This window comes from Chiloscyllium plagiosum, unplaced genomic scaffold, assembly GCF_037043375.1.
Source record: "Chiloscyllium plagiosum isolate Xiang-an unplaced genomic scaffold, Cpla_swu_hap1 HiC_scaffold_1, whole genome shotgun sequence".
NCBI classification, from domain to species: domain Eukaryota; kingdom Metazoa; phylum Chordata; class Chondrichthyes; order Orectolobiformes; family Hemiscylliidae; genus Chiloscyllium; species Chiloscyllium plagiosum.
In genome coordinates, this window is record NW_028270139.1 from 41,587,826 (window position 1) to 41,614,765 (window position 26,940).

The 26,940-nt window shown below is 46.1% G+C and overlaps 1 protein-coding gene across 2 annotated transcripts in view; it reads right to left on the reverse strand.

The window, feature by feature from the left end:
- LOC122552249 (ethanolamine-phosphate phospho-lyase-like) overlaps positions 1-24,602 on the reverse strand; it is a 40,858-nt gene extending 16,256 nt beyond the window's left edge. The window contains exons 1-7 of one of the 2 annotated variants that reach the window (XM_043694936.2): positions 24,406-24,602; positions 10,961-11,079; positions 6,669-6,828; positions 5,123-5,197; positions 4,282-4,375; positions 3,567-3,683; positions 733-815 (exon numbers count right to left, since the gene is read on the reverse strand). In XM_043694936.2, the coding sequence (XP_043550871.2) occupies positions 733-815; positions 3,567-3,683; positions 4,282-4,375; positions 5,123-5,197; positions 6,669-6,828; positions 10,961-11,079; positions 24,406-24,464 (707 nt within the window). In that variant the 5' untranslated portion in view covers positions 24,465-24,602. The remainder of the gene's footprint in view (positions 1-732; positions 816-3,566; positions 3,684-4,281; positions 4,376-5,122; positions 5,198-6,668; positions 6,829-10,960; positions 11,080-24,405) is intronic. The other variant, XM_043694942.2, reaches the window with a different exon arrangement.
- Between the last annotated feature and the right edge of the window lie 2,338 nt (positions 24,603-26,940).

Genomic DNA, 26,940 nt, shown 5'->3' on the forward strand with positions numbered 1-26,940 from the left:
AGGGCAACAAAACCTAAAATGTCACAACATAACTGCGGAAATCTCAAAGAAATCAGACAGGAAGCTTAACCAGCCTGTTTTGGCACTCGTCTGCCCTTATGGCTTTGTTTTTGGGGGTGTGAGTCCTACTGTAACCTGTTCCCTTCAGGGAGGGCCTGTCTGCTTTGTGGACAGAATGAGACAGGAAATTCCCTGACTGAAGGTAGCTGCCCCAGTAGTGACAATTTGAGTCTGTGATCAATATGCTGATATGGTAGGAACATAGATATACTGTACAACAAATTCCTTAATTTCGCCATAATATCAGAGAGAGGCACAGCAGAAGCTAAGACATTCCTGGGAGAAATGGAAGAAAAGGGGGAAAAAAAACAGAGAGGCACCTGGGTTCCTCTTGAGGCTTTCTTAGCAGTTGGATCAGAAGAGTCTGTGACAGAGGCCAGAGAGCTGGTTATATACCCAGGTGATGCAATAATATGTACAATCGGGAATCAAATCATGGTAAGGAAGAAAACAAAGACAGATGTTCCCCAGGATAAGTTAATTAAGCAACATATAATATTAAACAAATTTCAAATGGTCAAGCCCAAAACATAAAGTGGAGGTCAGATCAGTGCAGTTTAAAACCCCCAATCAATTTTGTTCTCTGGAAATTTTTACAAAAACTTTTAACGATAAATTAAAAGCTACATTGGATCTTTCTTCCTTAAAGAGAAACACAAATGGGGTACATACTCTGCCACTTTCTGGAAGTAGCCAGCTGGTGGGATTATTTGACCTCCGCAACTCTGCATGGATTCAGCAATAAACGCAGCCATCTATTCAAAAGAAGATGTCATCAATAATACACACCTCCAGCTTGCACTGTGCCAAAAAGAACTAGATAGTCAGTGGTTGGACTGAACCCCAGGAGACAGAACAGTTCATCATTTCACAGTCACTAAAACAAAAGAAACAAAGACAATTGAAATCACTGTATACCCTCAGCATACTTTGCCTGCCAGAGTATTCTATTGCGAATTCAAGGTTGCATGTGCCATTTGTAAAATTAAGTCATAAAAATGTTTTCATATGTAGGGCTGAAATCCCACTGCTTCCTGCTGTTTTTAAGAGGTAAAAACAATGACTGCAGATGCTGGAAACCAGATCTGGATCAGTGGTGCTGGAAGAGCACAGCAATTCAGGCAGCATCCGAGGACAGGCAAAATCGACGTTTCGGGCAAAAGCCCTTCATCAGGAATAAAGGCAGAGAGCCTGAAGCATGGAGAGATAAGCTAGAGGAGGGTGGGGGTGGGAGAGAGTGCTGTTTTTAGTCCAGTGGCTGATGAGTCAAAGATGTACAGCAGCACGGGAACGGACCCTGTGGTCCAACTTGTCCATGCCGACCAGATATCCGAAATTAACCTTGTCCCAATTGCCAGCATTTGGTCCATATCTCTCCAAACCCTTCCTAATCATACACCCATCCAGATGCATAGCTGTGCCAGCCTCTAACACTTCCTCTGACAGCTCATTCCACATATGTCACATATGTGGCCAGATAGAATGATTTAGGCACAGCTTCAATAAAATTGTTAACTGGTTTGCTTTCTTTCCACCTCTGATTTGTTTTGCACAGGTTTCTATGAAGGCCTGTAAGCAAGAATGCAAATATTTAGGAGGAAACATCAAAGGCACAATCTGCAAATTGCTTCAATCAAAGTTCCTTGAAAAACAAGTAATCCATTTTAGTATATTTTACTTGCTCACTTGCCTAAGTCAGAAAGAAAAGACAAGTTTCCTGTTGTAATTTGTAACTACACCAGATATTAGGTTAAAAGTTAAGAGCCCTCCTTGAAATATACAGTTCCATAGCAGATGATCCTTCTGGAAATAAACCACGTCTCTGGCCTTGGTGAAGTAGTTAGAGGGTAACTGAGAAGCTGTGCTTCAGATATATTACTGCACACCAGAGGTGCCACTTACACACATGGCACTAGCCTTTACTCTCTCTGCGACTGACCAACATCATGGCTACCTGCAAAAATATCCAACAGAAGGGGAAAAAAAGAAAAGAAAACTATCCATTAGTAAAGAAAAGAATAAGGTCATGACCTACCTAATCTTTTGGACTTAGGACAAGTGATTTGGCAAGAAACACTGCACTCTGAATTTCCATATTTTGCATACAAGCATGGAGGAAGTGGAACCATTAATATCAGAATGGATCAATTTGGTACATTGCAACCTGCAACAAGTCACTTGCCCTGCCGATGGTTCACTATAATTACAATACAATCACTGGGGCAGGATATGGGCTGAGAATTTCCTCCAGAGCAGCTCCTACTCAAGCATCATAGCTTTGCCAGATGTTGGACGATGTTCTCATTGTCAGTCTGGCGAAGTTGTGATGGTGTGGGAGGGAGAGGCAGCAGCTCTGAGATAATCCCCAGACAGTAAAATTCATCAGCATCACTTTGTGACACAAGGAGTGAAATGTTATCATGTGAGCAACAATTTTTTAATAAGCACATCACTAAGCAGCCTAAATGTAATAACGCAAGCATCCAAGTTTGAGCTTGCCATTACTACACTGTGAAGAAATATGGTTGTGTTATGATGAAACTGGGATGGCAACTTTACATCTTTAACATCAGGAGTGTGAGAATGAATTTGCACAGGGATTGCTGTTTCTCAGGGCTTCATACATATATTTACAATGGACAATGAAAGAACCCTCTATAGCAGCAGCACTCTTGTGCCCTACCTCCACATCCCTCAATGTGTTTACCCACTCAAACTCAAAAACATCTCAGTCATTTATTTTCCTTCTATTTCCATACTTTTATTTTGGAGCTGCCGAAGTAACTTTAAAACTTTGTGTGAAATCTGAGTTTCCTGCTGGATTCAGACTGTACAAACCCATTTCATATTGTACCCTTCCAGCTGAGAGAATAAGGTGATTCGTATCCCATCAGTCTGTGCTGCTTCTGCTCCCAGCTTTCAGAGGTAAAAGAGCCAGATTTTAATGGAAAGCTTGAGGTGTCACCATAAATACTGCAAGCTGCCATCTCTGTTACATTACAGCACAAATGTACAACGCTCATACAACTTTATTGTACTTTCCTGCCAAAACAACATTTATCAAAGACTTGCGATTCTGGAAATAAAAATCCAGTTTTTCACCAATTAGAAACTTGTAGACTTATGTCACAACATCTTTGCCAGATAAGTATCAGGTTCCACACAAAAAAAATGTAAGTACAAGCCAAATTACTTTTGCAAAAACCGTACTTCAAGGAAGTATAGCTAATGATAAAAAGTCATAACCACATAATTATCACAATATTTGTGTGTGTGACCATAGCTATAGTCAGGTGCAGCACATTGCTGATCTTTTGGTAGTACTGATATTTAAAATGTAGTGTAAAAGAATGGTGATCCTGCTTCAGGTCAGACAGCTATAGAGAAAAAGAAACACACTTTTAATCTAAATTACTCCTCGGTGATTTTGCAATCTGATATAAAGTCGTGGGTGGATAATATTAATCCAGCATTGCACAACCAGTTTTGTTCAATATTCCACAAACCTTGCGGCCTCTCTTTTGTGCATCTTGAATCAACGAGTTTACTTCATCTGCATAGGCTGAGGCTGGATCAGGATGGTTTTCTCTGTACTTTCCTCTGTAGGTATCTGGGGAAGGTGCCTAAAAGCAGGAAAGTAAAAAAATACCATCTCATTCATAAACTCACATTTACCAAAGGAGCAACAATACAAAAGATTTCAGGAATTCTTAACCCTAGGCTATCCAAACTAGATTGCACTCAATTTCTTAGATTTTGAGTGTGCTGGATCCCCAATTCCAGTGACTCAATAGAACAAAGTACAGAAAGCTTCCTCTAAATTAGGACTAAAATTTTCACACAGTCATGCTAATCTATGCTGAAAACTCAATATCTATTTTCACCCCTTCAGTACTCTCTGGATGATGGTACTTGCTGGTTGGCACAGATATGTGGATAATAGTAACTGCCATCCAGTGCACTCGAGTGGCCATTGTTTATAAATGAGCTTACAGAGATTCACAAACAAGTCTGTTTCTGTGAACACTTGCATTTCTTCACAATTCAGTGGGATGCAAATTAACACCAAGAAGCTTTACTGATTTCTTCCTCTGCCTTGTCTGGGCATGCCACTCTTACGAGTGGTAGATGAGAGATCCTATCTGCTGGATTTGGCTCAGTCCTCACTATAAACGTTTTTTGCGTTAAGACATCAGGAAGCTTATTGTTATCAATACTCACAACATGCACAAAGTCCTTCTGCCCTCCAGCAGGGAGCTCTTGAAATTTATAGGGGCTGATATCTATCAAAGACGTTACATGTCCATGATAAGCACTGTATGGAAAGTGAAAGAAATCCAGGATCAATGCAAAACATGGAATTTGGAGTGTCAGCAATGCACCTGCAACACTAAATTCTTTGTCCTTCTTAACTCAACATTTTCAGTAAATGGAAACTTTCAGCAAAGAGCCCACAGCACCCACACCTCCATGCTCAATGACGATAGTTTGTGCCAGACTGTTTTCCATAAATTACATAAAGAGAGAAAAGTGGATAATTCTGAAACCATTGGCTGTGACCAATACAAGTCTCTAATGTGAAAACACATCACAGCTCTGAATTTTCTGAACTCTGTGCCCTTTACTCGAAGAACACTAAGGTGGAACTCCATTCCTTTTCCAGCAGTTGGGATAAGAGATTTGCTTTATTCTGTAAATAGAAGAAACAGAAAACTGCTTCTTTTTCTCTCAATACAATAATAAACAAGGGTCAATTCTAAGGCACAAGAGAGTGCTTTTGAACCCATATCCAAGAGGTGAAAGGCATGTGTAGGTTGGATGCATTAGTCAGGGGTAAATGTAGAGTAATAGAGTAAGGGAAATGCGTCTGGGCGGGTTACTCTTTGAAGGGTCGGTGTGGACTTGCAGGCCAAAGGGCCTGTTTCCACACTGTAGGGATTCTATGATCTATGATCTAAGAACTCACTCTTCTTTTCATAGGTTGCTTGAAATTGGCTAAATTCTTGCCTCACTATCGACCAAGTTTCAATCAGTTTTTTCCTTACAAACGTCTACTACTTACTGGTCAAGGGTAACGATGTCATAGTGACCTGTATACTGACGAGCCAATCGAAGAGCAAGATCATTAGCTTCGGATCTATTAAAAGAAAATACAACATCAGAAGAATAGATTTAACACATGAAGGTGCATGTATTAGCAAGTTCACAATCAGTGCAAGCTCTGTGAGTCCAGCAAACTCCAAATATCATTCAAATTACAGCCATACATGGGAGAGAGAAGTAACAACAAAAGCTAGAGGTTAAGGATTAGTGGTGCAGACCTCTCTTTATTCCCACTCGCACACGGCAAGACTTTGCAATGATTACTTGTCTCCCATATTTATACAATCAGTTCTCAGCTGGTTCTCCCTGAATTAACATGTAACCATCAGCTGCAGCCTAGTTTAGTCTCAGGCATTCCCCTAGACTCCTCTGGATGAAAACAGTAAAAGGTGATATCTTTCATAGTTCACACAGCTTTGACTGGACGCCCTCATCCAGATGTTGACAAGTAATTTTATTTGTAAGAGGGAGAAAAACCTTAAGCTTGACAGAACAAAAACACCTTAGCCTAAACTGCAGGGGATGTCTTTCACAATAGGGTATACAGTGTGATGACATTAGTTAGCTCAGTTGGCTGGACAGCTGGTTTGTGATGCAGAGTGATGCCAACAGCTTGGATTCATTTCCTGCACCAGCTCAGGATTTCCCTTCCCCACTCACTGCAGTCACTCAGGCTAAACCATCACCAGTTCTCTCTCTCATGAGAAACCAGTCAGGTAAGACTATGGTGTTCTACCTTTATACTGTGTGAATGCTGGGTCAAATTAAGGAATACAGTTAGCTACAGTGGAAATTGGATTCAATGAGCTGGACATAATTCTCATCATCAATTTGTCTTTTCATCTTCAGCATAAGCACAGACAGACATGGCAGAATTCAGTTACTTTTATTCACAATTGTCTCATGTCAATGTAGATGTACAACCACAGATGAAAAGTGGGAGAGGACACATCAATGGCAAGGGACAAATAATTCATGTGGAGATTTCAAATAACCTTCCCAACCATCCGCTGGCTCCCTTTCCAGCCCCGTCTCCTCTCTTCCATTCTACTGACGAACCCTTCTTTCCAGCATGCAGATTCATCCCTCATGACCAACCAAGTCATACCCACTACTGGAGTCTACCTATCGTACTCTCTCCACCCCACCTCTACACTCTCTCTCTCCCTTTCTCTGTAGCTCCCCCTAGCCCCACATCTAGTCCAGAAATACCCAAAACATTGACTTCTCCACCTCCTGATGTTCCCTGGCTTGCTGTGTTCTTTCAGCCTCCTGCTTGTCTAAATAATTTATGTACATCCTTAAGGGAGCTTGGACCATTGGTTGCACCAATACCTGCAAAGTAATTTTTAAGACTATTCTGAAATCAACATTTTCACCTTGCTGGGTTCCCAACATCACAACTTGACCTCAAATGCCTTCAAAAAATGTGTACGTGTACAATCCCCGATCGCAAATTGCTCTCAAAAGCATGCAAATAATATCTAATATTGGCCAGACTTTACCCTGAGTTGACAAAGTAGCAAACTGCAAGTTGTTGAGGGAGAGTGGCAGTGAGCTGTTTAGCGTACTGGACGAGATTATCATGCAGGAATCGAGAGTTTGTGTTCAGCAGTTCCATCTGCTTGACAGCAGCTTGCACCACGTCCGGGTGACAATGTCCCACTAACAAAAAAAAATGAATAAAGGATATTTCAATAGAAAAGAAAACTTGATCATAACAAAGGGTGAACTATCCCTTTGCACAAAATGGAACACTTGATCTTGCTCATGATCAGCCACTCACAATTGAAATCACGACAGTCCTGTAGTTGGTATGGAGTCCTCAGCATATATTTAATTACATTGCAATCTAGACATTCCTCCATTTTTTGCATCCTTTAAGATTTTGCTTTCAATAAAGCAAGAATACTTGCCTAGTTAACAAACTCCCTCAACTTGATATTAATGTCAAAAAAATGCACCGAATGACATCTGGACTGTCGCTTTTCATACTAGCCATTTCCGATAAAGACAAAGCAGTTTGTTACAAGACGCAAGATCACAGTTTTCACAAACTGTGGAGTTTGCACATTCTCCCCGTGTCTGCGTGGGTTTCCTCCGGGTGCTCCAGTTCCCTCCCACAGTCTAAAGATGTGCAGGTCAGGTGAACTGGCCATGCTAAATTGCCCATAGTGTTAGGTGCATTAGTCAGGGGGAAATGGGTCTGGGTGGGTTACTCTTCAGAGGGTCGGTGTGGACTGGTTGGGCCGAAGGGCCTGTTTCCACACTGTAGGGAATCTAATCTAATCTAAAAAAACTAGAATCAGACATGAGACAGCCAAGCACTTTGCATTCACAATTCATTACTGAGTTGCAGCTTAATCGTTTGCCCTTAACTCTGTGCTTGATGCAAATGTAAAGTACAAAGCTAAAAAATTATTTACCTGCCATCAGTCAGCTCCTTTGCATTTTCAAATAAAGATTTAGATATTAAGTTATGGACTGGAAAAGTCAGATAGATAAAGTTAGCCTAGATGAGGAACGCATAGAATATTTTTGGGATAGTTCATAGAAAAGCATGTTTTGAAGTTGATCAGAGAATCAGCTATAGCTGACCTGATATTGTGAAATGGCACAGGATTACACAGGAACAAGGATAGGTCATTTCGGACTTCAAACCTGTTCTGCCATTCAATGAGATCATGGCTGATCTGTGGCCTAACTCCACATAACTTCCTCCGGCCCATATCCCTTAATACATTTGCTTAACAAAAATATATCAAACTCATATTTAAAAATTAAATACTAATCTAGCATCAGGTGGTGTTTTGGAAGGGATTTCAACTTAATGATTAATTGATTGATGAATTAATGATCTCATAGTGATGACACAACCAGGTAGCAATGACCATATTGTAATTGAGTTTTACATTCAATTTGAGGGACAGGGGAGTTTCCCATTTTAAGGGAGTGCAATTATGAGGACAGGGAAACAGGAGTTCGCTAAAGTGAGATGTCAAATTAGGTTAAAGGATAGGTTAACAGGGATACAGTGACAGGTGTTTAAAAGGATATTTCAAAATACAGAGAACAGACACATTCCAATGGGTAAGAAAAATTTCAAGGGACATCATCCACAGTTGACTAGAAATGGCAAAGACAGTGTTAAGCTTAAAGAAAAAGCAAATGATTGTGCAAACATAAGCAGAAGGTCAGAAGATTGGACAGAATATTAAAAAAACTAAAAACTAATAAAACAAAGAGAATTAATAAGGAGATGATCAAAATCTATGAAGTCCTGAGTGATCTTTGACAGAGTGGATGTGGAGAGGATGCTTTCACTTATAGGAGAATTGAGAACTAGGGGTCATTGTTTCAAAATCAAGAGTTATCCATTTAACGTAGAATCGCTGTTTTGGGCATAAGCCCTTCATTAGGAATGAGGCTTCTGGGCCGGGGGGCTGAGAGATAAATGGGAGGGGGATGGAGTTGGGGGGGAAGGTAGCTGGGAAAGCGATAGGTGGATGAAGGTGAGGGAGAAGGTGATAGGTCAGAGGGGGAGTGACGGAAGGTCCGGAGGGCGGTGCTGAGTTGGAGGCTTGGGATTGGGATAATGTTGGGGGAGGGAAAGTGCAGAAGCTGTTGAAATCCACATTTATCCTGTGTGGTTGCAGGTTCCCAAGGCGGAATATAAGGTGTTCTACCTCCAGGCGTCGGGTGGTAACAGTATGGCAGTGGAGGAGGCCCAGGACCTGCATGTCCTTGATGGAGTGGGAGGGGGATTGGAGTGTTCAGCCATGGGGTGGTGATGGAGAGGTCCAGGAAAGGGAGGGAGGTGTCCAAGATGGTGTAGGTGAATTTGAGGTCGAGGTGGAAGGTGTTGGTAAAGTTGATGAACTGTTCAACCATCTCGTGGGAGCATGAGGTGGCACCGATACAGTCATTGATGTAGTGGAGCAACAGGTGGGGGGTGGTGTCTGTGTTCCACATACCCGACAAAGAAGCAGGCATGGCTGGGTCCCGTGCGGGTGCCCATGGCTACCCCTTTCGTTTGGAGAAAGTGAGAGGATTGGAAGCAGAGGTTGTTGAGGGGGAGGCCCAGTTCAGCCAGGCTGATGAGGCTGTTGGTGGAAGGGTACTGGTTGGGATGTCGTGAGAGGAAGAAACAGAGGGCTTGGAGGCCTTCGTCATGGCGGATAGATTTGTACAGGGACTGGAGGTCCATGGTGAAGATGAGGCATTAGGGGCCAGGGAAACGAAAATCTTGGAGGAGGTGAAGGGCATGGGTGGTGTCATGAACATAGGTGGTGAGTTCCTGGACTAAGGAGGACAGGACGGTGTCGAGGTAGGAAGACATGAGTTCAGTGGGACAGGTGCAGGCTGAGACAACGGGTCGAGTGGGGCAGTCAGGTTTGTGAATCTTCAGTAGGAGGTAGAATTGGGCAGTGCAGGGTTCACGGACAATGAGGTTGGAGGCTGTGGGTGGGAGATCCCAGAGGTGATGAGGTTGTGGATGGTCTGGGAGATGATGGTTTGGTACCGTACCCATTGCACCCAGTGTGGTCTCCTCTACATTGGGAAGATAGGACACCTTCTTGTGGATCATTTCAGAGAACATCTTTGGGACCCCTGCACCCACCAACCTCACCGCCCTGTGGCTGAACACTTCAACTACCCCTCCCACTCCATCGAGGACATGCAGGTCCTGGGCCTCCTCCACCGTCAAATCGTTATCACCCGATGCCTGGTGGAAGAACGCTTCATATTCTGTCTTCGGACCCAGCAACCATACAGGATAAATGTGGATTTCAACAGCTTCCTCATTCCCTCCCCCCCCACCACATTATTCCAGTCCCAAGCCTCCAACTCGGCACTGCCCTCTGGACCGGTCCATCACTCCCCCCTCACCTTCATCCACCTATCGCTTTTCCATCTACCTTCCCCCCAACCCTACCTCCCTCCCATTTATCTCTCAGCAATGGCCCACAAGTCTCATTCCCGAAACGGTGATTCTCCTGCCCCTCAGATGCTGCCTGACCTGCTGTGCTTTTCCAGCATCACCCTCTCGACTCTGATCTCCAGCATCTGTAGTCTTCACTTTGTCCATTTAACACCAAGATTAAGCAAAACTTTTTCTCTCAGAGGGTTGGGAAATTTTGGAACTCTTTTCCAGAAAAGATGGTGAAAGCAGAGTCTTTGAATATTTTTAAGGCAAAGGTAAATAGATTCTTACTGAGAAAGGGGCTGAAAGGTTATGGGGGCAGGCAGGATGAGGATTTGTGATTGCAATTGAATCAGCAATGATCATATTAAATGGTGGATCAGGCTGAAGGAGCAGAATGGTCTAATCATAGAGTCATAGAGATGTAAAGCATGGAAACAGACCCTTCGGTCCAACGTGTCCATGCCGACCAGAAATCTTAAATTAATCTCGTCCCATTTGCCATCACTTGGCCTATATCCCTCCAAACCCTCCTATTCACATACCCATCCAGATGCCTTTTAAATGCTGTAATTGTACCAACCTCCACCACTTCCTCTAGCAGCTCATTCCATACACACGCCCCTCTCTGCGTGAAAAAGTTGCCCCTTAAGTCCCTTTTAAGTCTTTCCCCCTCACCTTAAACCTTTGCCTACTAGGTTTGGACTCCCCCACCCCAGGGAAAAGACCTTGTCTATTTACCCTATCCATGTCCCTCATAATTTTATAAACCTTTATAAGGTCACCCCTGTTCCTGATTCATATAACTTGGCAATTTTGCCTTAATCTGATGGAATTTTGCAATGTAAGTAGTTAAAAACAGCTGTATCTTACCATGAGCTACATTGTTAATGCAGTCCAAGAACGGTGTGTCATTCTCATCATACATGTACTGGCCCTGGGCACGGATTATCTTGAGCGGGTCCTTTGAATAGAACACCTTGCATGATGGCCTGATCAGAAACAAATGAAAGTGGTCAAAAGGTGAAAAACACTTTTCTGTGGTTCAGTACAAGACAAAGATCTGAATGTTTATAGATTATATAACTTAAAAGTGACCCTTCCCAGTAGTTGGCAAAGGCAATTCTGAGTGCCCATTGACTGTTGATGAAAAAGCTAAAATAATGCTTCAAGTATTAACAATGTGAATATTAAAGGAACTGGCCACACCTATAATCACTGTTCCTGTAGAATTTATTAGTTGAGATGTTAGCATGATACATTTTGCAATACTGTAAAGTTCAACAAGTTTTATCTAATCAATTAATTTTGAACAGTGGTGATCAAAGGTTTCATGTTTCGAAATCATTTTTTTTGGCCAAGTTGAAACTGAGGGATTAAGAGGCCATTTTAAAAGAATCTGAACTTTTGAGGCCTGGATATTAACAGTGACAGATTATGTAGGGAGGGCTGCAGAATTTCCACTGACAAATTTCAAAGTGTACAACTCCTCACTTGCTATGAAGTTTTAAAATGCTAGGGGGCATGCAAGTAAGGTGAGAGGGGGAAAGTTCAAAGGTTTTTACGCAAATAGTGATAAGAGTCTGGGGTGTGCTGCCAGGGGGTAGTGGAGATAGACACGTTAGGGTGCCAAAGGCACTTTTGGATAAGAACATGAATATGCAAGGAATGGAGAGGTATGAACCAAGGGCAGGCAGAATGGATTAGTTTGGAGTCATGTTCACCACAGCATTGTGGGTCGAAGGGCTCGTTCTTGTGCTGGACAGTTCTATGCTTCACTCTCTTTTTCTTACCAGGTTCTCAAACTGAAATTGGCTGGATTGACAATCTGCTGGGAGGGGAGGAAGAGAGAGAGAGAGAGAGAGAGAGAGAGAGAGAGAGAGAGAAGAGAGCGCGAAGAGAGAGAGAGACAGAGGCAGAAAGAAACTGTGTTTTGGAGCTTGCAAGTCAAATCCACAAACTGGGCCCCTGTTTTCAGTTGCAGTTGGGTCGAGGTGTTGGTGGGAATCGTTAAATCTGATCTCTGACCTCTGTTGTCAGGGGGTGGGGAGGGAAGGTGGCAAAGGGGTGGGGAGATGGAGTGGAAACGGGAGTGTTGGCTTAGACCCTTTGGGATATTTGAACATGAAAGATGACTGATGGGTGAGAGGTGGAGTGGTGGTGAGAAGTCAGGGTGAGGCACTCCAGTGACTCCTGGCCCACATCGTGCTGTGTAGCTCAGTTACCTTCTTTCCAAAACTGTCCTTGTTTTCAACAACAAAGATGCCTGGAAAATACAACCAGGCACACAGTTAAACCTCTAACTCACGTTAAACCAGCGATTGTCAGCTGCATGAACAAAATACATTTGCTGACCCTCCCCCACCACCACCATTTAGCAGTCATTGTTGCGTCTCTTTAAAACTGACAAGAGACGCTGGTTGGAGTTGCATTTGACAAGTTTGGAAAAATAAAATTAATCTCTGATCCGGATCCCCATCCACCTCCTTTTGAGGGTTACCAACCAGGATCATAGCCCATTACTAGGGACTTCAAATTGCATAGGATTATCAACTTGGCAGTTCATATATCTGAAGGAACCCAGAACAATGACAATGTTTCAAAATTAGAGCTATGATGAAAATCAGAAAGCACAATTTCACAGAAAGGATGGTGGAAACCAAAGACTGTCTTATTCCCAAAAGGCTGGAGTAATTGAAGTTCACAGGCTGTGATTGCTAGGTTTTTGATGGGGAATGATATCTAAATACTTGAGCAAAGGGCAGTAACTGAAGTTGTGGTACAAATCAGCCATAACTTAGTTAGAAAGTAGTTCAAGAGCCTGATGTTTCATCCTGTTCCTGTCCTACATTGCTCCAAGGACACCATAGAAATAGAATCAGTGGTGGGAGAGAGAAGATATTAGACTTGAATATCAAGGTGCCTATACTGATATATCATTTTACAGACAAAATCATTATCGGCATCGTGAGTGGTCAGCATCCCACACAAATTACTGCTTGTTTCCATCCACAGAGAAGATTTGTGGCTTTCTACGATGAAGCTCTCCCCAAAAAGGGTTATTTTATTTCAGGAGTCCAAGTTATTTCCCTGGTCTGGAAAGTTACACTTGAACCTTCTTGCAGGCTGATTTAGCTTCCATGTTCCAGCCTCCACACTTAATACCAGGTCCACTGAGACCAGGGAACATATAGTGAACTCATCCCCTCTAACCAAATGTGTGGACTGAGGGGGGTACATGCTTCAGCAGAAAGGAAGGTGCATTCCAGAAAATCTTCCCAAAATCTACCAGCACAGGTTGGAAGCTGGTACTCGTGTATCTTAACTTAGTTCCAGGAATTCCACTATTAACTCAGTGGATTGAGATTGCGCTGGATACTAATGTGCTTTCTTGTGAAGAGAGGTCTATGAGAAATTTGATTTATGGTGGATATTCTTTTTGTTATTTATTTGTGCCCAGTATGTGTTCCTTGCTGACTGATGAACACCTATAGTCCATCCTTAATTATCTTTGAGAGCTGGTGGTGAGCTGGCTCCTTAAACCACGAAGATGTTCCAAAGTATTTTTCTGTGTGTTTCATCCTGAAACATCATGGGGAATTCAGTTAGTGTTGGTTTCCTGCATTAAACAGGCAGCATGATCAAAATGCATGTCTGAAAGATGATGGTGATAGGTCAAAGTAGACTTTGGCCTTGAGTCTCAATTGAATTGAATCAATTAACTGTTGATGCCAATTGGTTGGCTGGATACATCATCAGGCCGGATTCCTGATGGAGGGCTCCTGCCTGAAACATCGATTTTCCTGCTCCTTGGATGCTGCCTGACCTGCTTCAGCACCACTCCAATCTTGACTCTAATCTCCAGCACCTATAGTCATAACTTTCGCCTGGCTGGATACATTGTGTATTCAAGGTCTGGAAACCATACAAAAGCCCAGAGAATAATTGACATGAAACAAAAAACATTATAGAATCAAACCTACAGTGCAGAAAGAGGCCATTCGGCCCATTGAGTCTACACCAACCCTCAGAGAGCATCTCACCTCAACCCAAATCCCCAGATGCATGGATTTCTTCCTTTTCATCCTTATTCAGTTCACACATTAAAGACACACTTGTGAAACTGTCTATAATACTGTTCTTCCCAGAATGGGTATGAAATGAAACAGCAGACTGCTCTCTGTGAAACTCCTTGAATCGGCTATCATTTTGTGCTCAAGCCTCTGGAGGAGGACTGAATGCACAATCTTTGGACTTAAAGAATAGGGCAGCACAGTGGCTCAGTGGTTAGCACTGCTGCCTTTCAGCACCAGGGACCCGGGTTCGATTCCAGCCTCGGGTGACTGTCTGTGTGGGTTTCCTCCGGGTGCTCTGGTTTTCTCCCATAGTCCAAAGATGTGCAGGTCAGGTGAATTGGCCATACTAAATTGCCCATAGTGATAGGTGCGTTAGTAGGGGAATGAGTCTGGGTGGGTTAATCTTCGGAGGGTCAGTGTGGACCTGTTGGGCCGAATGGCCTGTTTCCGCACTGTAGGGAATTTAAGCTAATGCTCCTGACTCAGCCCCAACTGCCCAACTGGTCCCTGTGTCAACACATTAAATAAGCTGACTCTCTAGTGCTGCCTGTGGGAGGTGCTGTCTTTTGGAAGAATTGTTAGACTGAAGCACCATCTGCTCTTTCAGATGACAGACAAGGTCAGTGGCACTACAGCAGGGGAGTTACACATAGCATCCTGGCCAAAATGTACTCCTCAATTAGCAACACCAAACAGATAATCTGGTTATTATTATATTGCTTTTTGATGATGAAATATAGCATCACTTCCAGTGTGCCTTTGGCCATCTGAGGCATTTGACGACAAAAACCTCAACTCTGGCATCAAGTTCATAGCCTATTGGGTAACAGTCAATCAATTTGGCCCATCAAGTCCACACTAACCCTTCAAAGAGTATCCCAGTCAGACCCATTCACCTACCCTATTACTCTACATTTACCCCTGACTAACACACATAGCCGATACATTTCTGAACACTATAGGCAATTTAGAATGGTCAATTCACCTAACCTGCACATCTTTGGATTGTGGGAGGAAACCGGAGCACTCAGAGAAAACCTGAGAGAATGTGTAAACTCCACACAGATAGTCGCCCAAGGTTGGAATCAAAACCAGGTCCCAGGTGTTGTGAGGCAGCAGTGCTAACCACTGAGCTACTGTGCCACCCTTAACAGTGCCACCTGTCCTTCTGTGTGTGTCAAACCTATGGAAAATAGAGAGCAGACATCTCTCAGGAGAAAAAGTGCAAGCTATTCTTCTGCAAAATCCTGTGAATCCACTGACAGGATAGGTGCTTCAATATCAGGGTCTTCTTTCTGACCAACATCCCCAGCATCGAGGCACTGGGTACAGTCAATCAGATGTACCACATCATTTCATTCCACAATGGGCCACATCATTCAACTTTCCTAACTCAGGACTTTCCAAGTGAACTTTCTACTCCAAGCTTCATCACAGCAAGCAGTTACCAGACAGAGGAAATGCTTCAAGAACATCCTCAAAACCTCTGAAATAATGTAACAGCACCTCTGACTCAATGGAATCTCCTGTCCAAGTCTGTCCAAACTGGAGAAGAGAGATCTGGGAAGATGTCAAAGAAACATAGAAAATAGGAGTTGGGGTAGACCATCAGGCTTTTTGATTGTCAAACCATTCAATATGAATTCAACTCAGTGCCCAGTTACTATGTTTTTTTCATATTCATTCATGGGAAGAGGACATCATTGATTAGGCCAACATTTGTTGCCCATCCCAGAGGGTAGTTAAGAATCAACCACCTGCTGGAGTCACATGCAGGTCATTCCAGGTAAGATGGCAGTTTCCTTCCCTAAAGGACATTAGTGAGCCAGATGGGTGTTTCCAACATTTAACAATGGGTTCATGGTCATCATTAGACTATTAATTCCAGAATTTTACTGAATTCAAATTCCACCATTTGCTGTGGCAGGATTTGAACCCAGATTCCCAGAGCTTGACCTGCATCATTGGACTGTTAATCCACAGACAATACCACTAGCCACCAGCTCCCCTGCTCCTCCACTTTCTCCCCATACCTTTTGATTCTTTTAATCCTAAGAATCATATCTAACTCCTTCTAGAAAACATTTAATGTTTTGACCTGTCTAGTCCTGTTAGAATGTTAAAGGTTTCTATGAGATTGCTCCCCCCACCCCCATTCTTCAACATCTCGTGAATATAGTCACAATTGATCCAGCCTCTCTTCAGATTTCAATCCTGCCATCCCAGGCTTCAACCAGGAGGCTGGAAGAACACAGCAGGCCAGGCAGCACCAGGAGGTGGAGAAGTCAACGTTTTGGGTGTAACCCTTCTTCAGGGTGGGTGTTAGGGGAGATGCAGATTGGGTGGGGGGGTGGGGGAGGTTAGTGAGATAGGGATAGGTTGAGGGTATGACCTGGTTGGTCGATGGAGGAATGAATCCGGTTGGTGGCTGGAAGGAAGGGTTGGTCAGAGGAATGGAAGGGAGAGTGATGGGCTGGGAAGGGAGGTTCGAAATCTCCGAGGCCGAACAGTCTGTCCTCAGGAAAGGGCTCACATTCCTGCCCCAGCAATCCTCAATGAATCCCGTACCCACCACACAGTAAATTACCTGTCACTCTGGGTCCTAAGCAGACCCTTTGCAAAAATACACTAAACTGCAAACTCCCTGCTCCACAGGGTCCTGGAAGGATCACTTAACTGGGAGCAGTCAGAATCCATTCCACCAGACTACCGGACCACTCAAATGTAAGAAACCTGCGAGGAAGCGGGGTAAGTGTGCCGGCCTGCTAGTAAGACTGAGACTATGCGGTTTCAAGACCCCCCTTCCTAGCTTACTCCGAGCAAATGTACAATCTCTGGAGAACAAGATGGATGAACTCAGATCACGGCTCAGCTTCCAGCATGAACTGCAGGACTGCTGCACACTCTGCTTCACAGAAACCTGGCTCAACCCAACCCTTCCCGACTGCGCATTTCAGGCTGATGGTTTTTCTATCCATCGTATGGACCACACAGCGTCCTCAGGTAAGTCAAAGGGGAGAGGGGTTTGCTTTTTAATCAACAACTTGTGGTGCACGGACGTTGCAACCCTGGGCAGCCATTGCTCCCCAAACCTCGAACTCCTCACCATCATGTGTCACCCCTTCTATCTACCACGGGAATTTACCGCTGCTATACTAACTGCTGTGTACATACCGCCACAAGCAAAGGTTGAAGAAGCTCTGGATGTGCTGTACTCAGCCACTAACACCCTGGAGACAGAACACCCCGAGGCCCTGTTTATTGTAACTGGTGACTTAACCAATCTAAGGAAGGTGTTGCCCAAGTACCACCAGAACATTACCTGCCCCACCAGGGACCCGAACATTTTTGACCACATCGCTCCATTCCCTGCCCTCATTTCGGGAACTCCAACCACAATGCTGTGTTTCTTCTCCTGGCTTATAGGCAAAAGCTCAAGCAGGAGACCCCCCTCGTGGATACAGGTTCAGTGCTGGTCGGAGGAAGCAGAGGATCAACTCCAGTGCTGTCTGGAATTAGCTGATTGGGTCATGTTCAAATAGTCCGCAGGTACCTTGGACAAGTACGCCACCATCGTCACAGACTTTATCAGCAAGTGTATGGAGGACTGTATACCAAGGAAGTCAATCTGGGTGTTCCCAACAGGAAACCCTGGATGAATCAGGACATACAGAACCTGCTAAGAGCCAGATGTGAGGCCTTCAGATCAGGAGACCCACTAAAATATAAGGAATCCAAGTATGACCTTCGCAGAGCCATTAAGACACCCAAGGACCAAAACCGATCCAAACTAGAGACCCAGACAGACACCCAGCAACTATGGCAAGGACTGAATGACATCACAGGTTCTAAAAAGAGACAGTGCAAGATAGCTGACGATGACATATCCCTCCCAGATCATCACAATGCCTTCTATGCTCGCTTGAGCAGAGTTTCGGCGGAGAGGTAGCAACTATTCTGACAAGTCCAGACGAACCTGTCCCAACAGTCACTGCATCAGAGGTCAGATCAGTTTTCCTTTGTGTGAATCCAAGGGAGGCGATGGGACCAGACGGAATACCAGGCCGTGCTCTCAGAGCATGCACAGATCAACTGGCAGAGGTCTTCTCGGACATCTTCAACCTCTCCCTGCAGCAGGCCACTGTCCCTGCCTGTTTCAAGAGAGCCAACATCATCCCTGTGCCTAAGAGGGCTCATGCAGCATGTCTCAATGACTACCGCCCAGTGACCCTAACATCGGTGGTCATGAAGTGCTTTGAAAGGCTGGTCATGGCATTAGTTGAAACTTTATTGCTGGAACAGCACAGCAGGTCAGGCAGCATCCAGGGAACAGGAGATTCGACGTTTCGGGCACAGGCCCTTCTTCAGGAATGACATGGCATGGCATTAATCAACTCCAGCCTCCTCACTACTCTTGACCCACTCCAATTTCCCTATCGGACCAACAGATCCACGTTAGATGCCATATCACTTGCCCCTCACTCCTCCCTAGAACATCTTGACACCAAGAACAGCTACGTAAGAATCCAACTCATTGAAGGCTGAACTGCAGTCAACACTATTATCCCCTTGAAATTGATTACTGAACTTAGTGATCTCAGATTAAGCCCCACTCTCTGCAACTGGATCCTCTGTTTCCTGACCCACAGGCCAAAATCAGTGAAGATTGGGGACAATATTTCATCTTCACAAACACTCAACACTGGAGCCCCCCAGGGGTGCATACTCAACCCCCTATTGTATTCACTGTATATCCATGACTGCGTTGCCAAATGCCATTTACAAGTGCACTGATGACACCACCATAGTCGGTTGAATCTCAGATGGCGACGAAACAAAATACAGACGGGAAGTGGAAGGCCTGGAAAAATGGTGCACTGAGAACAACCTAGCTCTCAATGCCAGCAAAACCAAGGAAATCATTCAGTGGGGTGTTACTCATGCCCCCCCTATACACTAACAGCACAGGGGTGGAACGAGTCAAACTCCTGGGAGTGGTTATCCACAACAAGCTTTCTTGGACTGTTCATGTGGATGCACTGGTTACAAAGGCCCACCAACATCTCTTCTTCCTCAGGCAGCTGAGGAAATTTGGCATGACAGTGAATACTCTTGCCAACTTTTGTAGGTGCGCCATTGAGAGCATTCTGTCTGGATGTATCACTACCTGGTATGGCAACTGTACCATTTGAGATCGGAGATTACAGAGAGTGGTGAACTCGGCCCGGACAATCAGAAAGGCCAACTTCCCATCTATAGAATCCATCTACCAGGCCCCCTGTCAAGGAAAGGCTGCCAGCATTCTCAAAGATCCATCCCACCCTGGCTATGCTTTTCTACAACCTCTACCATCGGGGAGAAGGTACAGAAGCCTGAACACACGCACCAGCCGGTTTTGTAGCAGTTTCTACCCTACTGTTGTTAGAATACTGAATGGACTCAAACTCTTAACATTCACCTGTACCTGTGTTTTGGTTCTTGCCACTCTTTACCTATTACTTACTTATTGATGCTATTTAACTATGGGATCTGCCTGTATTGCTCGCAAGACAAAGCTTTTCACTGTGCCTCGGTACATGTGACAATAAATTCAATTCAATTCAATCCACCTGGTCACCCCTCCATCAGCCTCGTGCCTGCCCTAGATCTCTTCATTGCTGATTGTTCACGTGACAGCGGCTGCCTCAATTTCTCCACCCCTACTCCCCACCCACTCCAACCTCGCCCCCTCCAAATGTGCAGTGCTTCACTCTCTCCGCACCAATCCCCGGTTCACCATTAAACCTGCTGACAAAGGCAGGGCGGGGGGGTAGTCTGGAGGATGGACCTTTATGTTGCAGAGGCTGAGCGCCAGCTCTCCGACACTCTACCTTCCCCGGCCCATGACCCTGCCGCGACCCATCAGACCACGATTACTCGCACTGTCCGTGCTCTCACTGCTTCCAGTGATCTCCCCTCCACTGCCTCCAACTTATTGTCCCCCAGGCCCACACCGTTTGGTTCTACCGACTCCCCAAGATCCACAAGTCCAACTACCCCGGCCGACTCATCATCTCGGCATGCTCGGGCCCCCCGAACTCATCTTGTCCTACCTCGACTCCATCCTCTCCCCCATGGTCCAGGCACGTCCCACCAACTTCCACAACTCCAACCATTCCCTTCACCTCTTCAGTAACCTCCCGTTCCCCAGCCCCCAGCGCTTTATCTTCACTCATGGACATGCAGTCATTGTACACTTCCATAGCCCATAAGGCCCTCAGCTTCTTCCTCTCCAACAAACCCATCCAGTCTCCGTCCACCAATACCCTCCTCCGCCTTGCCAAACTAGTCCTCACCCTCAATAACCTTTCCTTTAACTCTTCCCATTGCCTCCAAATCCAGGGGATGGCTATGGGCACTCAGATGGGCCCTAGCTACACTTGCCTCTTTGTCGGCTATGTTGAATGGTCCCTCTTCCGTACCTACACAGGACATGTGCACCAACTGTTACATCGATGACTGTAATGGCGCAATGTCCTGCAACCAGGCTGAACTGGAACAGTTCATCGACTTCGCCAACAACTTCCACCTCGCCCTCAAATTCATTTGGTCCATTTTGGACACCTCCCTCCCCTTTCTTGACCTCTCCATTTCCATCTTTGGTGACAGTCTCCAGACGAACGTTTGGTGGGCGGCACGGCGGCACAGTGGTTAGCACTGCTGCCTCACAGAGACCCGGGTTCAATTCCCGCCTCAGGCGACTGACTGTCTGGAGTTTGCACGTTCTCCCCGTGTCTGCGTGGGTTTCCTCCGGGTACTCCGGTTTCCTCCCACAGTCCAAAGATGTGCAGGTCAGGTGAATTGGCCATACTAAATTGCCTGTAGTGTTAGGTAAGGGGTAAATGTAGGGGTAGGGGTATGGGTGGGTTGCGCTTCGGCGGGTCGGTGTGGACTTGTTGGGCTGAAGGGCCTGTTTCCACACTGTAATATAATCTATAAACCCACAGACTCCCATAACTATGGACTACATCTCCTCCCACCCCACATCCTGCAAGAACGCCATCCCGTTCTCCCAGTTTCTCTGACTCCACTGCATCTGCTCAGATGAGGAGATATTCCACTCCCAAACATTCCAGATGTTCACCTATTTTGAACAATATGCTTGATGCGTGAGAGCTTGCTGTGTGTAAACTGACTGTCACATTTCCTGCATTACACTCTTTCTAAATCTTTCATTGGCTGCACAGTGTTACCAGGCATCTAAAAGTCTGAAAGGCACTATATAAATGGACAATTTAAAAAAACACTCAGGTGCTGCCTGGGATCCTGAACATTTGCAGTTATTTTTACTTCTATAATTTGTGTTTCCCAGTCTGTTAAATACAGATGTTCCTCCATGTGTAGTCCTGCCACCCTTTTTATGAGCACAGTAGCTCCTTATCTCCAATACCTTCCAATTCAGGTGAAAGCTCATCACCCAGGAACTTTGACTCTGTTTGTCTCTCTTCTTCCCGGTATAACTGGAGGCCAAGTCTTTAAGTGTATTTGAGTCAGAGATAGGTTCCTGATTAGTAAGGAGATCAAGGGTTACTGGGAGAAATTGAGAAACATATCAGCCAAGAATTGAATGGCAGAGCAGAAATGGCTTAATTCTGCTCCTATATCTTACAGTCTAATGTGGAACCCACATTAAACGGTGTCGTTGAAATGAGAAGATGTACACTGAAGAGCTAGACAGATATGTCAGGGCTAAGAGAGAGGATCACGTGTTACATAAGGAGGATGGGCGGGGATTTCTGTGGAAGATACCTGTCAGGCAAAATGACCTTTTCCCTGCGCTGTAAATTTTATATAAGGTTATTCTACACCACACCCGTGTGACCCACTGTTTCTATCACCCCACCCCATTGGATCCCTCACCGAGCTGTTGATGAAGGCACCGAAGCGAAAGCTGCTCACTCAGGGAGAAAGGCTACACCAGCAACAAGTCTGCAGGGACAGTCAGGGGCAGTGGAAAGAAATGTGACAGATGCTGAATACAAGGCAAAAGAACCACGGAGTATGGAAACCATAAACAAAAACGTGAAATTGCTGGAAAAACAAAGCGATTTTTGTTCTGAGGAAGGGTTGCTGGACCCAAAGTGGGAACTCTGACTTCTCTCGAACAGATGCAGCCACACCTGCTGAGCTTTTCCAGCAGCTTCTGGGTTTTTTGTTGCTATTGACTGACACAGAGTTGGAAATGCAGCAGCAGCAGCTTCCCGGAGGGTCAGGGTCAGAGTCAAACCCCAGGACAGCACCTTCCCGGAGGGAGGGATAGGGACAGGGTCAAACCCCAGGACAGCACCTTCCCGGAGGGAGGGATAGGGACAGGGTCAAACCCCAGGACAGCATCTTCCCATAGGGAGGGTCAGGGTCAGGGTCAGGGTCAAACCCCAGGACAGCACCTTCCCGGAGGGAGGGATAGGGACAGGGTCAAATCCCAGCACAGCACCTTCCCGGAGGGAGGGATAGGGACAGGGTCAAACCCCAGGACAGCAGCTTCCCATAGGGAGGGTCAGGGTCAGGGTCAGGGTCAAACCCCAGGACAGCACCTTCCCGGAGGGAGGGATAGGGACAGGGTCAAACCCCAGCACAGCAGCTTCCCATAGGGAGGGTCAGGGTCAGTGTAAAACCCCAGGACAGCACCTTCCCGGAGGGAGGGATAGGGACAGGGTCATACCCCAGGATAGCAGTTTTCCGGAGGGAGGGACAAGGTCAGGGTCAAACCCCAGAACAGCAGCTTCCCGGAGGGTCAGGGTCAGGGTCAAACCCCAGGACAGCAACTTCCCATAGGGAAGGTCAGGGTCAGGGTCAAACCCCAGGACAGCACCTTCCTGGAGGGTCTGGGTCAGGGTCAAACCCCAGGCCAGCACCTTCCCAGAGGGTCAGGGTCAGGGTCAAACCCCAGGCCAGCACCTTCACGGAGGGAGGGATAGGGTCAGGGTCAAACCCCAGGACAGCAGCTTCCCGGAGGGAGGGACAGGGTCAGGGTCAAACCCCAGGACAGCACCTTCCCGGAGGGAGGGACAGGGTCAGGGTCAAACCCGAGGACAGCAGCTTCCCGGAAGGTCAGGGTCAGGGTCAAACCCCAGGACAGCAGCTTCCCGGAGGGAGGATCAGGGTCAGGGTCAAACCCCAGGACAGCAGCTTCCCGGAGGGACAGGGTCAGGGTCAAACCCCAGGACAGCACCTTCCCGGAGGGAGGGACAGGTTCAGGGTCAAACCCCAGGACAGCAGCTTCCCGAAGGGGCAGGGTCAGGGTCAAACCCCAGGACAGCACCTTCCCGGAGGGAGGGACAGGGTCAGGGTCAAACCCCAGGACAGCAGCTTCCCATAGGGAGGGTCAGGGTCAGGGTCAGGGTCACACCCCAGGACAGCAGCTTCCCGGAGGGAGGTACAGGGTCAGGGTCAAACCCCAGGACAGCAGCTTCCCGGAGGGAGGGACAAGGTCAGGGTCAAACCCCAGGACAGCACCTTCCCGGAGGGAGGGACAGGGTCAGGGTCAAACCCGAGGACAGCAGCTTCCCGGAGGGAGGGACAGGGTCAGGGTCAAACCCCAGGACAGCACGTTCCCAGAGGGAGGGACAGGGTCAGGGTCAAACCCCAGGACAGCACGTTCCCAGAGGGAGGGACAGGGTCAGGGTCAAACCCAAGGACAGCAGTTTCCCAGAGGGAGGGACGGGGTCAGGGTCAAACCCCAGGACAGCAGCTTCCCGGAGGGAGGGACAGGGTCAGGGTCAAACCCGAGGACAGCAGCTTCCCGGAAGGTCAGGGTCAGGGTCAAACCCCAGGACAGCAGCTTCCCGGAGGGAGGATCAGGGTCAGGGTCAAACCCCAGGACAGCAGCTTCCCGGAGGGAGGGACAGGGTCCGGGTCAAACCCCAGGACAGCAGCTTCCCGGAGGGAGGGACAGGGTCAGGGTCAGGGTCAAACTCCGGGACAGCAGATTCCGGAGGGTCAGGTTCAGGGTCAAACCCTAGGACACCAGCTTCCCGGAGGGAGGGACAGGGTCAGGGTCAAACCCCAGGACAGCAGCTTCCCGGAGGGTGGGACAGGGTCAGGGTCAAACCCCAGGACAGCAGCTTCCCGGAGGGAGGGACATGGTCAGGGTCAAACCCCAGGACAGCAGCTTCCCGGAGTGTCAGGGTCAGGGTCAGGGTGAAACCCCAGGACAGCAGCTTCCTGACACCATCACTGCCGCCGTAGCTGCAGAGTACTCACCCGATGTGTTTGTGGCGGAGCTGGATGGTCTGCTGTTTGCTGAACAGCTCAGTGGCCATTCCGACAGTGTCTGGAGTCTGGCGATGTCAGCCACAGCTTCAGGGGGTCTCCTCTGATCCAGCAGCTCCCGCGATTCCTGTCCGGTCAAGTCCCCACTTGCGGAACAGCGCTCCCTGCTCCCCCTCTCTCTGAGAGCCTGACAGTATTGTTCCTTTTATAGTTTCTGGTAAACAGGTTTGTCACGTGTGTTGAACTGGAGCTTGATGCTTTCACTGCTCCCTCCTCCCGCCTGGGCTGTTTTTGTTCCTAATGCTTCCCAATGCTGCCATCCCGCCAGCTTCAGGACGGGCCTGTAAACCTTTTGCTAATATTGACACACACACACACACACACACAAGGCTGGTCAGCGAACCGAAGGCTTTCAGAGCCCGATATCAGTCAACACACGCATGAGAGAAATAACTTACTGGGAAGTCAAACCAATCACATACACTGTTATCAGAGAGAGAGAAAAACACTTTTAACACGTGAATCTGGAGATCCCAACAGTTATTCTTCAAAAGGTATTGTTTGGAAAATGCTTTGAAAAGTCCGATAATCCTGAAGACTATTACATAAATTCAAACCTTTCACCCGCTAAAACTTCCAGAAACTCAGGGTTGCTCGACTTTCACCTTCATTTCCGTTTGCTTTGTTCATAGCCTTCTGAAAGTTGCACCTTTCTTTCACCAGTTCCTGACCTCTTTCTGGGAGAGCACATCACTAAAACATTTTTAAAATGTACTTAAATAAAATTGAAAACTTGACTCAAACATACTGTTCAAAAATATTTAGAGCTTATTGCTTCTGGCTTAATTGTTCAAAAAACAAACAAACAAACCAGCACTTCTGTGGTAAAGATCATTTCTAAAAAAAGTTGAAGTAACAACTTAATTTCGAAAAGGTACTTTTGTTTCCAAGGAAGTTTTTCCTTCATTGAATGCATACATAATGCAGTAAGGCATTGCAATGGAGTCTCAGAGATATTGCTGAAAAGGAAGATTATTATTTCTACATGAAAACTTCCACATGCATTGTGGAAAATTACATGGGTATGTTCTGTATACAAAAGCAAACAAATTTGAACTGACCAATTACTGTCTTTTCAGTCTATTGTCAGCCATCAGCAAAGTGATAGAGAGTAATCAACAGTGCTATCAAGCAGCACTTGCTTTGCAATAACCTGTCCATTGACACTCAGTTTGGGTTCTGCCAGGGTCACTGTGCTCCTGACACCATTACAGCCTTGGTCCAAACATAGATAAAAACGCTGGGCTAAGGAGCTGAGGTGAGAGTGACAGCCTTTGACATCAAGTAGCATTTGACTGAGTATGGAAATCAATGAGCCCTATCAACACCAGAGTCAAGGGGATTCATTGGAAAACTCTCACTGGTGGAGTCATACATAGCACAAAGGAAGACAGTTGTGGCGTTTGGAGGTCAATCATCTTAGCTGGAGTTCCTCATTGTAGTGTGCTAGGTCCAACCATCTTCTGTTTCACAAACAACCTTCCCTCCATCATAAGGTCAGAAGTGGAGATATTTGCCGATGATTGCACAATGTTCAGCACCATTTGCAACACCTCAGATACTGAAGCAGTCCATGTTCAATGCAGCAAGACCTTGACAATATCCAGGTGTGGGCTGATAAGTGGAAAGTAAAATTTGCTGCACACAAGTACCAGACAATGACCATCCGCAACAAGAGAGAATCTAATCATCAACCCTTGTTGTTCAATGGCATTACAATCACCTTAAACCCCACCATCAACGTCCTGGGAGTAACCACTGAGTAGACACTGAACTGAACCAGTTACATAAATTCTGTGGCTACAAGAACAGGTCAAACGCTAGAAATTCTGCAGCAAATAACACATCTCCTGACTCCCCAAAACTGCCCACCATTTACAAGGCACAATTGGTGGAATGTGGTTGAATACTCCCCACTTTCCTGTATGGGTGCAGCTCCAACAACACTCAAGAAGCTTGACACCAGACAAGACAAAGCAGCTTGCTTCATTGGCACCACACTCATCACTTTCAGCATTCATTCCCTTCAAGACTGACGCATAGTGGCGGCAATGTGTACCATCTACAACTTGCAGTAACTCACCAAGACTGCCCGACAACACCTTCCAAACCTGCAATGTTTAATAGTAGAAGGAAAAGGGCAGCAGGAGACACCTGTGCTTGCAAGTGCCCCTCCAAGTCACACAGCATTCTGACCTGGAATTATATCAGATATCCTCCACTATCACTGGATCAACAATTTGAGCTCTTCCTAATGGTGCAGTTCCTCATGAACCAGTGGCCCAAGGACTGATGGCTCGAAGGCAGCTTGCCAACACCTTACCCATGGCAATTCAGGATGGGCAAAAAAGCTATCCCAGCCAGCAATGTCCAGGAATAGAAAACAATCTCTTTCTTCATACAATGCACTGAATTTCCCAATACCACTGCTCTCAAGAACATGGTTGCCTTTTTCTGAAATTATGT